We start from the raw sequence: 13,466 nt of genomic DNA on the forward strand, positions 1-13,466 counted from the left end.
GTTTAGATGCCCCGCTGTCCTTACTGATGAGACTGCCCAGAGGTGAAAGCTTCCACAAACTCAAGTGGTTCCTCATTAACAAGGATGGGTGCTGTGGGGATGGAGTTGACACACATCACTTGTGTTTTGTAGGTGTTGATACTGAGCCCAACTTGTCTGGCAAAAGCTGTTTGTAACATACCGTTGCTTTATTAACCTCCATCCACTTTTTTCCTAAAATAATTTATAACTACTACCACTTGGTTAAAAGTGTTCCTAATTTAACGGAGCAATGTTGGGACCCTGGAGGTTGATGGTCTGGGTCAGTTGCCCACTATGGTTGGTTGGTATTTTAACCGTGGTCCCATCCTGTGTGATGGTCAGAGAAGAAATTCTATAATTTATGAGCAGATGTGATTAATAATATAAGCTTGCTGTTTGACTTAACATTATAGTGCTTACAGCACTCTAGCATTGTTGTAAACAAGAAATTTGCAAATATAGAATTGAAATCAGTAGTTTTGAAATATATATATATATATATATATATATATATATATATAAACAATTCACTGTTTGTAACTCAGTTGCTAAGTGTTTGCAGTCAATGGGCAGCTTCATGGATTTGGGGTAAAGAACAAAAATCCTCTCTGCGTCACATACCTTCCATCTTCTCAGTCTGTCGACGCTCCATCTGTCTGTCACCAACTGACCTCATCAGCTAGTCAGTCATCAGTTACTGTTCTTAAACACAAACTATACATGTGCTCTTTACTGAAATTGAGAATATGACTTTTGAACTGAGACCAACCAGGCTATTTGAAGTCCAGCTCCCAACTGTAAATGTCAAGTTTATACGAGCTGTTTTCAGAGATCCAATGTCAACAAGCACCTGTTTTTCTGTGCAGGTTTGTTTGGCTCTGCTCTCATGTTAATGAGATAATCTCTTACGTCTTTGGTTAATCCTGTTTGAAGACCAGCGAGGTCATCCGTCAAATCCCAATAAGAGCAGACGGTGACCGAGCAGAGGGGTTTACGTGTGCATACGCTGAAGTACTGGAAGCAATGCAACAAATGGCTTCTACACTTTACAGCTTTCATACTATCACCTGATTGTGTCTACAGGAGATACTACTTGCTGGTGAGTCCCATTGTTTCTTTAAGGCATGTACAGTGTAGTGTGTTCGTTGGCACAGAAACAAAGTATACTTACGATGCTCTAACTTTAAATTTAGGTAAATGATGTTCAGTTGCTTTTTTCTTAATTGATAATATAAGAAATGAAGGCAACGTTAGAAAATGTTGCTGTTAATACATTCTGATATCAGTGGGCATAATAGTTATTTGTATTTGCAGATAAAAGCCTCATTCTTTAAATTAGAAGAGCAACAACGCTGAGTTTTGTCCTGGACTTTGGAAGAGTCAAGACATCAGTGTATAATCCTGTGTGCGGTCACAGAGCCTAGGAAACCCCATCTGCTACACCACACAAACGACATCGGCACGAAACAGCTCTTGAAATGGATTCCCTAATTTCACTGGGTGCTCCTCTGAAGCAGTTCACCAGCTGTGTTTCACAGAAGAAACCCCCCACCAAGAGAGCAGCCAAGGGCAGCCAGTCTGTCCGCAGGAGCAGCTTCACCCGCAGGAAGAGTGTCAGTAGGAGGAGAAGTCTTCCCTGCAACAGCCAGAAAGTCCCGGACTCCTGGCTCAGAATATACCAGGCTGAACTAAAGAAAGAAAGGTAAGTTAACCATTTTATTTCTATGTATAACTCATTCATTAATGGCAAATAAATCTGACGTTTTTCTTAGTCGTCAGCTTTAAAGCAGGCCTAGTCTGTCATAGTAATATTTTGTCATCCAATGATGGATTTTTTTCCTTTTTTTTATTTTTTAAAGAATTGTGTTCATACTTCTCTGACTGTGTGATATCTGATGAAGAAATTGAAGTATGGAGTTAATGTGCTGGTATCCAGCTGAGACTCTTGACCAGACAGACTTGGCCTAATGAGGCTAAGGCTGTTCCTCACATGATTAAGCTGCTTGTCCCTGTGTTTAATGTTGCTCTGTGCTGTTTGCCAAAGGAAACGACAGCAAGACATACTGGCCAAGAAGAACGCAGAAAGGACGGTCAGAGGGACTTACTTCAGGAGCCACCACTGCCTCCCAAGGGTAATTGAGTGAACAATAAAATAGAACTTTTTTTACGGCATACTATGACTATTTTATTATACTTTACTACGACATTCATACTATTGACTTTTTATGACATTTGTTTGTTTGACATGCAAATCCATACTTCACCCTCTTTCACATGCAAGCAGCCCCCGACTGCCAAAAAACCAGCCCCAGTGAAGGACGATTCCTTCTTCGGAGCTTTCCAAGGCCTCAGTCTGGACGGACTGCTGGGAGGCAGCAACGGATCTTCTCCTGTCAGTGGAGATCAGTGTAAAGTCATGTGAGACCTAATATTAAAGGACAACCAAACCGTTTAAATGATGCTCATGCTTGAGAGACTTGAAGGACGAAAGATGATTTGAGTTGAATATAACAGGTTCACACCTTTTTCACCCAAGAAAAAGGGGGGAATGCCAAGCATATTTGGCTTACTGTCTTCATTTCTTTAGATTTTTTTGAAAGTTTAATGCATGTTCTTGGTTCCTTGATGGTTGTTCTGCAGATTGTACTCTGTATCAGTCTGTACAATTACAATCTACTTGTTTTTGTGAAATGAGGGTTATAAAATTGAGCATCTCTCTATATCTTGAATAACTACAATGTTATTGATCCAGGTTAAAGGATTTTATTCAACATAAATAGAAAATTATGTGCAACAAACACCAATTAGGTGATTTTATTGACAGTATTTTACTGAATACATTTAAGACATGCAGAACTAAGACCCTAAAACGAAAAACCTGCATTTGTACTGTGTAGTTAAAATATTTCTGCGCATTGGTGGACGGTCCAGAATTGTTCCTTTTCTGCTCCGATCTCACAGCATATTTCAAGATTGTGTGTCACTATTGTATTGGCTTGTGTATGTGAAGTGTTCTTTAATTACAACCCGATCATCAAAAGCAGTAATAATACCACATACTGTCTCCCCCAAATCTAGCCATACCTACCTACATATTTAACTTTTATGCAAAGTTTAGATTCAGCTTTGTAGACCACTGTAAGGTAGGCTTGTTAAGACCAAGCTTTATTTAGTTAAAAAGAACATGACATCACATTTTTCTCATCGGTTACAGAAGGGGAATATGCATCATTTCTCTATCTCACAAGGCAGGTATGATCTCTGGGTCCAGATCACAAATATGTACATTAGAAAACCAAGTACAAAACTACATTGGTCAGGGTCAGGATGAGGATGTTGTCGTACGACAAGTATCCCGATGACTGTGCAATGACGACTTCACAGTTGACTGCAGACGACGAGATGATGATGATCTAGAATGGGGAAGCGGGGGGGGATTTTATAACTGTAGGTTTATTCTAATAAAGTCCCATTTTACAGCATCATTCCCTCTGTTCCATCTTGACTTTTGGGGGCTTGAGGAAGGACCGATTCTTTTTCTCCTTGCTCTTTTTCCCTTTAGCCTGGAAAGTCCTCCAACTGTCCACTCGCCCATCTCTTGTTTCCTGACAAATGTTACAAAAAAGTTAATTTAAGAAATCCCAAAAGCAATTTGTAAGTAACCACAGTCATGAAGAAACACACCTCAAAGTTTTTCTGCCATTCTCTGTCCCGCTTTGCTTTCTCTGCTGCCTCAATTTCTTCCTCTCGTGCCCTTTTCCTGGTAAATTAAGAGAAAATAAATAAATTACATTCTAAATGTTTCTGTGTTTCAATAGTGAAATCTGATAACATTTTGATCAGATAATCATCAAATCAATCACAATTTACAATATTTGTACATTTAAATAAAGAGGTGAAGGCAGGTAACCATTCTTTACAGCTTGAACAAACACCAGGTTGTAAACATATTGTGCATCATTTACCTTTCATGCATGTCCTTTGCTTCCCTTTCCTTCCTCTTGATTTCAAGCTCTGCGAACAACTTCATGGTCTGTTTGTACACGGCTTGTTTAAACTGGAAAAGATGGACAGCTTGGTCTTAGTGTTAAAGAAAAACTAAGTGATAAACCTACTTGTTATCCGAATTTGATTATTGTGAACAGTTTACGGGTAAATAAACACATTACACTATTAAAACATTTTTATTACCTCAATACTCAGTAGTATTTGTTTTTATTAATTTGTGTTTAGCATTTTTTTCATTATTATTGACGTTAGAACTTAATTAAGATTAAAGGTTTTAAATAATCATCTTGAGCGTGGCTAAGACGCAGCAATAGCTACAGTTAAAGTTCAGTGTATAGATACATTTCAGAAAGTGTAAACATTTTATTTAAAATATTTAAACAACCTTTTTAATAATGTGTCCTCAATTCAAACAGCTAATTAACTAAATGAACAGTAGGGGGTGATCCGATTGCCAAATAGCACAAGACTCTGGTATAGTACGTTAAAGTCGTAGTATAGAACAGGGGTCTTCAACGTTTTTAAAGCCAAGGACCCCCTAACTGAAAGAGAGATGGATCAGGGACCCCCTACTACATATATTGTATAAAATGAAGTTGCATATTAAACTGAGCCTACAATAACATGTGGGCAGCCTAAAGCCTTTATACATACCTTTTTTGCATGGAATACTAAGCGTTTAAAATTTAAAAAAATGAATGTATGAATGTTTTCATTTTAAAACATACATGTGGCACTGTAAATCCTCAGGATTAACTATCTGTGGATGGCTACCTTAGTGACTACCTTACATAGGCCAGTAAGCCTATCAGTGGGGATTAATATTTGCTAATAAGATTTTGGATTCATTGAAAAAAAACTAAAATTAACAATAATTTGGAGGCCCCCTTGCATTTTCTCTGAGAACCCCCTGGGGTCCCGGACCCCTTGTTGAAGATCCCTGGAATAGTATGTCTTTTTTTAAGTTATAGTATAGCATGTCAAAAAAGTCATAGTGTAGTATTTCGAGAAAAGCCATAAAAAGTCATTTTATAATGTGTCGAAAAAAGGTTAAAAAGTAATAGTTTATAGCATGTTGAAGAAATTTCATAGCATAGTGTGTCAAATAAGTCACAAAAAGTCAGTATATAATGTTAAAATTAATGTTGAAAAAAAGTATAAGAAAAAGTCATAATATGTCATAAAAAGGTCATAGTATATTTCATAAAAAGTCAAGTATAGTATGTTGAATAAACGTCATAGTTTAGTATGTTGAAATAAAGTTTAAAAAAAAGTCATGGTATGTCGAAAAGAGTCATAATAAAGTCATAGTATAGTATGTAAAAAAAAAACAGTGTAGCAGATCAAAAACGTCACAGTATAGTATGTTGAATAAAAGTCATAGTATGTCGAAAACATAGCATGTCGAAAAAAGTAATAAAATGTCATAGTATAGTATGTCATAAAAAGTCATAAGTTGAAAAATAATAAAAAAAGTCATAGCATGTCGGAAAAAGTCAGTATGCTGAATAAAAGTCATAAAAAGTTATAGTATAGTATTTCGTAAAAAAGTTTCAAAAGAATTCATATTATAGTATTAGAGATACACTGATTGACCGGCTGGTGACCGGAATTGGCCATGACCGACTTGTGCCGGTCAAATGCACTTGGGTGCCACATGATTAACATCGCGCAACATCAGCATCACACGTGCACACGCAGGGTTTCCGCTGTATGCACGTAGCAGCGGCGCACCGCCGCTCCTTCAGCTGTTTATGAAATGTCATAAAGTTGTAATTATACACGGCTCTGCGGAGCAATCTGCTCTACTGATCTCAGGCGAACAGTCAGCCGCTCTCTCTCTCCCCTCTGAGGCTGAACAACTGGAACATGAAAACTGCACGTGAAATATGACAGCTACAGTTTATCGGAAAATAGTGTTGGGCACACTGACTTTGATGAATTTCCGGTTTATCAGACTCCAGAGACGAGAAGCTAACGTTAGCGAACGCTGCGGTCCCTCTGCCTCTGACGCCCCGCTGCAGGAGACGCTGTATTCCCGACACGCTGTATTAACGTTAACGGTACTGGTACTGGAGTGTGAAAACGCCCCCCAGTGCAGCCCCCAGGACCTGCTAGCAAAGTACGTCGTCAAAAACGTCATAGTATAGTATGTCCTAAAAAAGTATTTAAAAAGTCATAGTATACACTCACCTAAAGGATTTTTAGGAACACCATACCAATACTGTGTTGTTTTTCTCTCTCTCTCTCTCTCTCTCTCTCTCTCTCTCTCTCTCTCTCTCTCTCTCTCTCTCTCTCTCTCTCTCTCTCTCTCTGAAAGTGAGTACACCCCTCACATTTTAGTAAATATTTCATTATATCTTTTAATGAGACAATACTGAAATGACACTTTGCTACAATGTAAAGTATTAAGTGTACAGCTTGTATAACAGTGTAAATGTGCTGTCCCCTCAAAATAACTCAACATACAGCCATTAATGTCTAAACCACTGGCAACAAAAGTGAGTACACACCTATGTTAAATTCCCATAGAGGCAGGCTGATGTTTATTTTTAAAAGGCCAGTTGGAATTAAAATACCCCCCCATCATCACATACCCTTCACCACAGTGTTGTATAAAGTTCTAGAAAGCAATACTTGAGTAAAAGTACAAGTATCGTACTAGAACAAGACTTTGGTAAAAGTGAAAGTTACCTTTTAGAATATTACTTAAGTAAAAGTCTTAAAGTATCTGATATATACTGTACTTAAGTATCAAAAGTAATTTTCTGATATTTAATGTACTTAAGTATTTGAAGTAAAAGTTTTTTTTTTTTTTTTTTTAAAGCAAGCGGTTAGAACTTTTATTGTGACTTTCTTATAGTAAAGCATAAAGCATATTCAGAGTTCCCATATCTTCTTAATCTCACTCATCAAATCAAAATCACATTCTTTTCTAGGACTTTTCAGGCACAATTCTCTTAAGTTCAAAGAACAAACAGGATATTTTTAGAGCTGACATCAATGTACAGAAACATTTCTTGCAACACGGGTGTATGACGTTATCTTCACCACTACCCTGTTCACCGAGTTTACCACTATCGTCGGGGTGGTCGCAAGGCTCAACATAAAAAAAAATCCCCACTGGCCCCCGGGGCCAGTAGATCAGAGTTTTGCTGGCCCCTTCTACATTTTTACTGGCCCTGAAAGAAATATCATAGGTGTGATTGGAAAAGGATAAAAAAGCAGGAAAATATATGCGGCACCTATGCTTTAGAAAATGGTTCTAACCCAGCTAGCCACTGCCACTGGATGATGTGCCATTAGCAGCAAAGCTAGACCAGGGGTCATCAACTACATTTTTCCAAGGGCCAGAATTTTTTTAAGCAGACACTCCAGGGGCCGGACTTTCAAATAAAGAAAATAAAATTATACCTAATACGCATCATCTTGTTTGATATTTTCACTTTCTTACTAAATTAATGCTATATTTTTTACATTAGTAAGCAAACCCCTAAAAACATGGAAATCCATAATGATAACTAGATAGGCTACTTAACTAGAAAATTATCTCAGATTAGTCCTGTATGCCTAATTTGAAATAAGACAATTCTGTTGCTAAATAATACAACCGGCAACATCGTCAAGAATGAATTGTATTTGTGTATTTGTTTTGGTCTTATAATACATCCATAGGTTTACCGCTCCAGCGGAGAGGATGGCTCGTTTAGACAGCAGCTACGTTTACAAGAGTTTGTCCAAAGTTCAAGATTGGTTGCAAATTAAGACAAACAGTTAGACTACAAACTGACATCTTTCATTTTAGCTCGTTTGTAAAGTTGCTATATGCAGAGTAGAGCTGTGTTTGCACAGCGCTGTGGACGAGAGTGGACAGCGCAGACTGAAATATCGGTTTCTACGTGTTTCTGCCTGTAGAACAGGTACGTGGGTTATTGATAAGTATTGACTCTTTAATCATGGAGGTTTTATTGTAGGCTACCTACTTACAGTAACGAGTGTAACGTTAGTTCATCTGCGCCATCGGCGGTAAATAATCCTCGGTAACGTTTCCAGTCAGTAGGCTACTTGTGCTGCGTGAAGTAACGCACACACCAGTGACTGTGGCTGCAACCAGCCCGACATACGTTTTTACTGGCCCCGGGCCATCGGGCCATTGCTTATGTCGAGCCTGGTTGTCTACGATAACGGGAGGTCCTCCAGTAGGTGCTCGTGCTTCCATGGCGGTTTCAGTTGTGCGTCCTCCTCCTTTAGCAACAAACAAGCGCTGAAATAGAGCGCGCGGTGTGCGGAGCGTGCGTAATGTAGGAGCAGTGATTCGCCAAACCTCCCTTATTGCAGTCGCACACATTTCTTCTAATTTTATTTTTTAGTAACGAGTAACGAAGATGCTTAGTGGAAATATAACGGAGTAAAAGTATACATTTTATCCAGGAAATGTAGTGGAGTAAAAGTGAAAGTTGACATACATTTAAATAGCGAAGTAAAGTACAGATACGTGAAATTTCTACTTAAGTACAGTAACGAAGTATTTGTACTCCGTTACATTACAACACTGCTTCACCATACCTAGAGATTGGCATGGGGTACTTTCCATCAAATCATCTCTCAGTGCAAATCAAACCAGCTATTAGGCTAACCAACATAAAACCATGCCAATCTCTAGGTATGGTGAAGGGTATGTGATGATGTGGGGCTATTTTAATTCCAAAGGCCAAGGGAACTTTATCAGGATGCGTAGTATCCTGGATCCATGAAATAACTGGCCTTTAAAAATAAACATCTGCCTGCCTCTATGGGAATTTAACATAGGTGTGTACTCACTTTTGTTGCCAGCGGTTTAGACAATAATGGCTGTGTGTTGAGTTATTTTGAGGGGACACCACATTTACACTGTTATACAAGCTGTACACTTAATACTTTACATTGTAGCAAACTGTCATTTCTTCAGTATTGTCCCATTAAAAGATATAATGAAATATTTACTAAAATGTGAGGGGTGTACTCACTTTTGTGAGATACTGTGTGATACACACACACACACACACACACACACACACACACAGTATATACGTAATTCTCTCCTTACAAAGTAAAGTAAAGTAATTTATGTAAGATTTTTTACCAATAACTTTTACTTACCACTTCAGGGTCATCCTCCTCCACATCCAATGGCTTCCCATCCTTCTTCAGCTGTTTCCTTTTCTCCTTTACCTGTTGGGAGCACAGCAAGGCAGATAATTAAACCTTTAACCAAACAAGCACAGATCAGGAGAGCTGAGTAACATGGAGGCGAAATGCCTTGAAGGTTTGAACGGTAAGGGAACTTGTTGAACACTCACATTATGCTCCACATATTCCTGTCCTGCATGGATCACATCTAAGGCTCTCTTCCTCTGTTCTGGTTCCAGTAGGAGTTTGTATGCCTTGTCCACAGCTAGAACAGTGAGGCACGCAGGTGAAATTAAACTTATGGGGTTTCCTTTTCATCTACTGACAGCATGCAAAAGGCAGGAGCTGAATGTACTATCTCACTGTGTTTGTTAACATCATACAAAAGAAGAGACTGGGCAACATGATACGAGTTCATCAGATTAACGACAGCCATATCATTTACAACAAATCTGAAGGTAAGGAATTTACCTTCGAAGGCTTTCTGTGCTCTCTCTGGATCACCCTGATTTTTGTCTGGATGGACCAAAATGGACAACTGCACAGTTAAAGAGACCAAATATTAGGAATTAAGACAAAAACAAAACATAATTACACTAGAGCTGGGCAATATATTGATATTATATCGATATTGTGATATGAGACTAGATATCATCTTAGATTTTGGATAACGTAATATGGCATGGCAAGTGTTGTCTTTTCCTGGTTTTAAAGGCTGCATTACAGTAAAGTGATGTCATTTTCTGAACTTACCAGACTGTTGTAAATGTTCTATTATTTGCCTTTACCCACTTGGTCATTATATCCACATTACTGATGATTATTTATCAAAAATCTCATTATGTAAATATTTTGTGAAAGCATATCGCCCAGCCCTAAATTACACTATCACTACGACCAATGGCAAGTCACATCTTTACAGAAGAGACGACTGAAATGTTGTTGTTTTTGGAATCGCTTACCGCCCGAAATCTTTTCTTCAATTCATCAGATGTTGCCTCTGGATCAATCTGCAGCACCTGAAAATGATGTGAACATTGGTCAGTTTATTCTACACAGATGTCTTAACCAAAGTGTCAATATAAGATTAATAATTTGCTGGAATCAAGTTGTTATGAGAGTAATGGCGGCTCATACTCTGATGAGGGCTTGATGACAGCAGATGTGTCAGCCTATTGAGATTGTAAATAAAAATCACCCAAAAGATCAACACAAGATAATTCTTTTGCTGTTTTTGACAGGTGGAGTTCCTCCCTTTTTCTCTTATTCCTTTTTTTTGGGGAAATACACACTTTTTTATAACTTTGCTCGTCTTCCCCACATTTTAATGTCATAAAATCAATACACAAAGTTATTTGTCTGTTGATCAGACTTACTTTTGGGTCTTAGTAAAATTATTTTTGACATTTATTAAACTGACAAAATAATTAATCAAAAAACATCAATGATGAAAGTACCTGATTGTTGGTACACTTACCTCAAAGGGATTGAGATTGAAGTAGGATGAGCCCGGTCTGAGCAGTCTGTCAATTTGCTGCTTGGAGGTTAACACAGAGTCTCTCTTCTCAATCTGCTTTACCTGTCAAAAAGACACAATGACCATGAAAACTTTCTAAATTAACCCTTTTTTTCCCGGCGACTTTTTTTTCCACAGTTTGTTTTTGCTTTTTCCAACGTTTTAAATTGTAAAATTTTTCTTCTACACATTTTCAGCGCTTATTTCTACATCCCATATTTTCTGATATAAAACAAAAATTGAAAACGGGTCAATGTGACCCAAAGTCAACACAAGGGTTAAGCATTGTTTACCATAATACAAGCATGGATTGCAACATCCATCTGAAGCTGCACTTTCAATTCAATACAATTTTATTTATAGTATCAAATCACAACAGAGTTATCTCGAGACACTTTACAGATAGAGTAGGTCTAGACCACACTCTATAAATTCCAAAAACCCAACAATTACAGTAATTCCCTCAAGAGCAAGAATTAGCAGTGGCTATTCTCACTTCTCACTTTCTGGCGATGCTCTTAATATTACTTTCCTCACTTAGTATGTCGGCTCTTGATCGTCTTCAATTAATCCAGAACGCTGCTGCAAGTCTACTCACTAGGTCAAATAGACGGCCTCACATTAGCCCGGTTCTCAAGTCTCTACACTGGCTCGCTGTCGCACAAGAGTGTCTCTAGCTTACACATAGAGCCTTGCACGGTCAGACACCTGCATATGTGGCTGAACTACTTCACTCACATTCGCTTGCTCGCTCTTTTAGGTCTATTATGTTACATTTGCTGTCTGTTTCACGCACCCGGCTTAAAACGATCCTTTTAGCCCGTAGCACCTAGCTAAGCTTTGAAATGTTGTGCCTCCACCCTTACGGTCTGTTGTTCCTGTGGACTCTAAAAATCAGATAGACCTTCCTTTTTAGACAGGCGTTTGGTTGACCTGTCTGCACTTTATGTATTATGTAATTGTAATGTATTGTTTTAATATGTATTATGTTCTCTTCTATGTTTAATGTACTTGTTTGCGATTGTATCTATGAAAAGCGCTTTATAAATACATTTTACTTACTTTCTACTGTTGATGTACGAGTACAGCCAACATTCAGGAGTACAATGTGATGAAACAGGAGGTTGCTCTGCATCTTTTCTGGAAGCCTGAGCTCATGCATTAGATAGAACTAGGGTATGATGTGACTGGACAAAGTGTGGTTACACTGCACTGCAATTTATAAAAGCTGCTAGCTAGATAAAAGGCGAACAGCACCCGCCTTGGGAATAATTCATATTTAACCCACTGTGATTTCGATTAAGTGACATGTGGTAGTTGAGAAAAATAAACTAAAAACATAGACGATCTTTGGAGGTGTCGATCTGATAATACTGGAAGGACGAAGCCGCTCACAAAACATCTTAGTTAACGTTAGCTTCTCGTCGTTAGCTGATGTTCATGTCTGCGAGGCCTGATAGGTGACAAACACGACAACTGCTGAGTAATCGACTTCAGCCGATGTACGGAGAACGGCCGACACTTTCAAAACACATACATTCACAAAATTATTATCGTACCTCCGTGTAAAAGTTTTGAAATAATTCATCCGACACAGTCTCGGTAGATGCCTCTCCTCCGGCGGCCGCCATCTTCCCACTGGTTTACACGTGACGTAGTAGCGTCACGTGACCATGCCCTTTATTTTAATAAATAGTTTAAAGTTTATCAGCGCATGCATATCAAAAGCTTTATGATTTACGTCCATAATTCAATTTAAACTGGAATCAATACAAATACAATAATGTTAGAATGGATATACAAATATCAAACTTAGTTAGATCGCGCAGAAATGCTCAAATACAAATATCAAGTTACTGTACTGAGGAAGGAGAATTAAGAATAGAATCCGACGTATATTTGTTTCCCTCAATTAAAAATATAGCTTGCCTTATTTTTTAAAAGTCGAGAACACCGGCTTTGACTTGAGCATGGCTCATGACTTTTTTTATTTCATGGTTATGGAGAAAAATGCATGATAGTGTCTGTCATTGGTTATCATGCACAAGAAGTCTGCACTTGTAATATTAGTCAATTAAAGTTTACAGAGCAGATTCATTCATTTTCGATTTAACCAAGAAATGACAAGTTAACCTATTGATGGATACACAGGGTTCAAGGATGTAGGCTACGTTGCCGAGATAATGCCTCCCTTTCCACTATCCATTTTGCAAGGGCACCGTCGCTGCATCCATCGGCTGAGACCAGCCGCCCAGGACGTATAGGTTTAAAGAAAACAAGCCAGAGTGTTAGCCAGATAAGTGTAGCCAGTCTATACTCCGGCACTGTACAGCGCTGTGGTGATAGGTCTGGCAATAAAAAAATAAAACATCCACACATTTCATTTCAAGACCAACCAGTACAGCTTTGCAATGGGTTTCTCTGGGAGAAATTACAACTTTAAGCAGCATCTAGCAGCACCATGTCGTAGCCAGCCAATACATTTCCTGTAAGGTTCTGTGCATTCATGTTGTGAAAATCCTTTACTCATAAAATCCGCTAAAGCAAACCAAACCAAAATGCCCCTTCGATCGCAACATTTAGCTCCAACAATGTATTAAAGCATGCTCAGCTGCTCAGAAATTAATTAAAGCCGGATGGCCAAAAACATGAGTACATTTTTTACTCGATTTTAAAGCTTGTAATACCTGTTCCTCCAAATTTGGGACAGCGTTTAACTACCTGCATTTACCTTTACTTAACCACAATTATG

General features: G+C 38.3%; 2 protein-coding genes across 3 annotated transcripts; one reads left to right on the forward strand and one right to left on the reverse strand.

The window, feature by feature from the left end:
• Window positions 1–973: 973 nt before the first annotated feature.
• si:ch211-81a5.8 (uncharacterized protein LOC560648 homolog) lies at window positions 974–2,477 on the forward strand. Of its 2 annotated transcripts, none has more exons than XM_039820291.1 (4): window positions 974–1,120; window positions 1,336–1,723; window positions 2,066–2,153; window positions 2,303–2,477. In XM_039820291.1, exons 2-4 carry the CDS (start codon window positions 1,500–1,502, stop codon window positions 2,441–2,443), a joined length of 453 nt encoding a protein of 150 aa, XP_039676225.1. In that variant the 5' UTR covers window positions 974–1,120; window positions 1,336–1,499; the 3' UTR covers window positions 2,444–2,477. The 2 variants fall into 2 exon arrangements, with proteins under 2 accessions (XP_039676225.1, XP_039676226.1); XM_039820292.1 differs by having other exon boundaries at window positions 977–1,120; window positions 2,306–2,477.
• A 683-nt stretch (window positions 2,478–3,160) lies between these two features.
• dnajc8 (DnaJ (Hsp40) homolog, subfamily C, member 8) lies at window positions 3,161–12,400 on the reverse strand. The gene is made up of 9 exons (XM_039820290.1): window positions 12,274–12,400; window positions 10,676–10,777; window positions 10,161–10,217; window positions 9,670–9,736; window positions 9,369–9,463; window positions 9,169–9,240; window positions 3,987–4,078; window positions 3,706–3,781; window positions 3,161–3,626 (listed from the first exon to the last, which is right to left on the reverse strand). Exons 1-9 carry the CDS (start codon window positions 12,343–12,345, stop codon window positions 3,504–3,506), a joined length of 756 nt encoding a protein of 251 aa, XP_039676224.1. The 5' UTR covers window positions 12,346–12,400; the 3' UTR covers window positions 3,161–3,503.
• Window positions 12,401–13,466: the final 1,066 nt, after the last annotated feature.

The sequence above is a fragment of the Perca fluviatilis genome, chromosome 13, assembly GCF_010015445.1.
Source record: "Perca fluviatilis chromosome 13, GENO_Pfluv_1.0, whole genome shotgun sequence".
Taxonomy (NCBI): domain Eukaryota; kingdom Metazoa; phylum Chordata; class Actinopteri; order Perciformes; family Percidae; genus Perca; species Perca fluviatilis.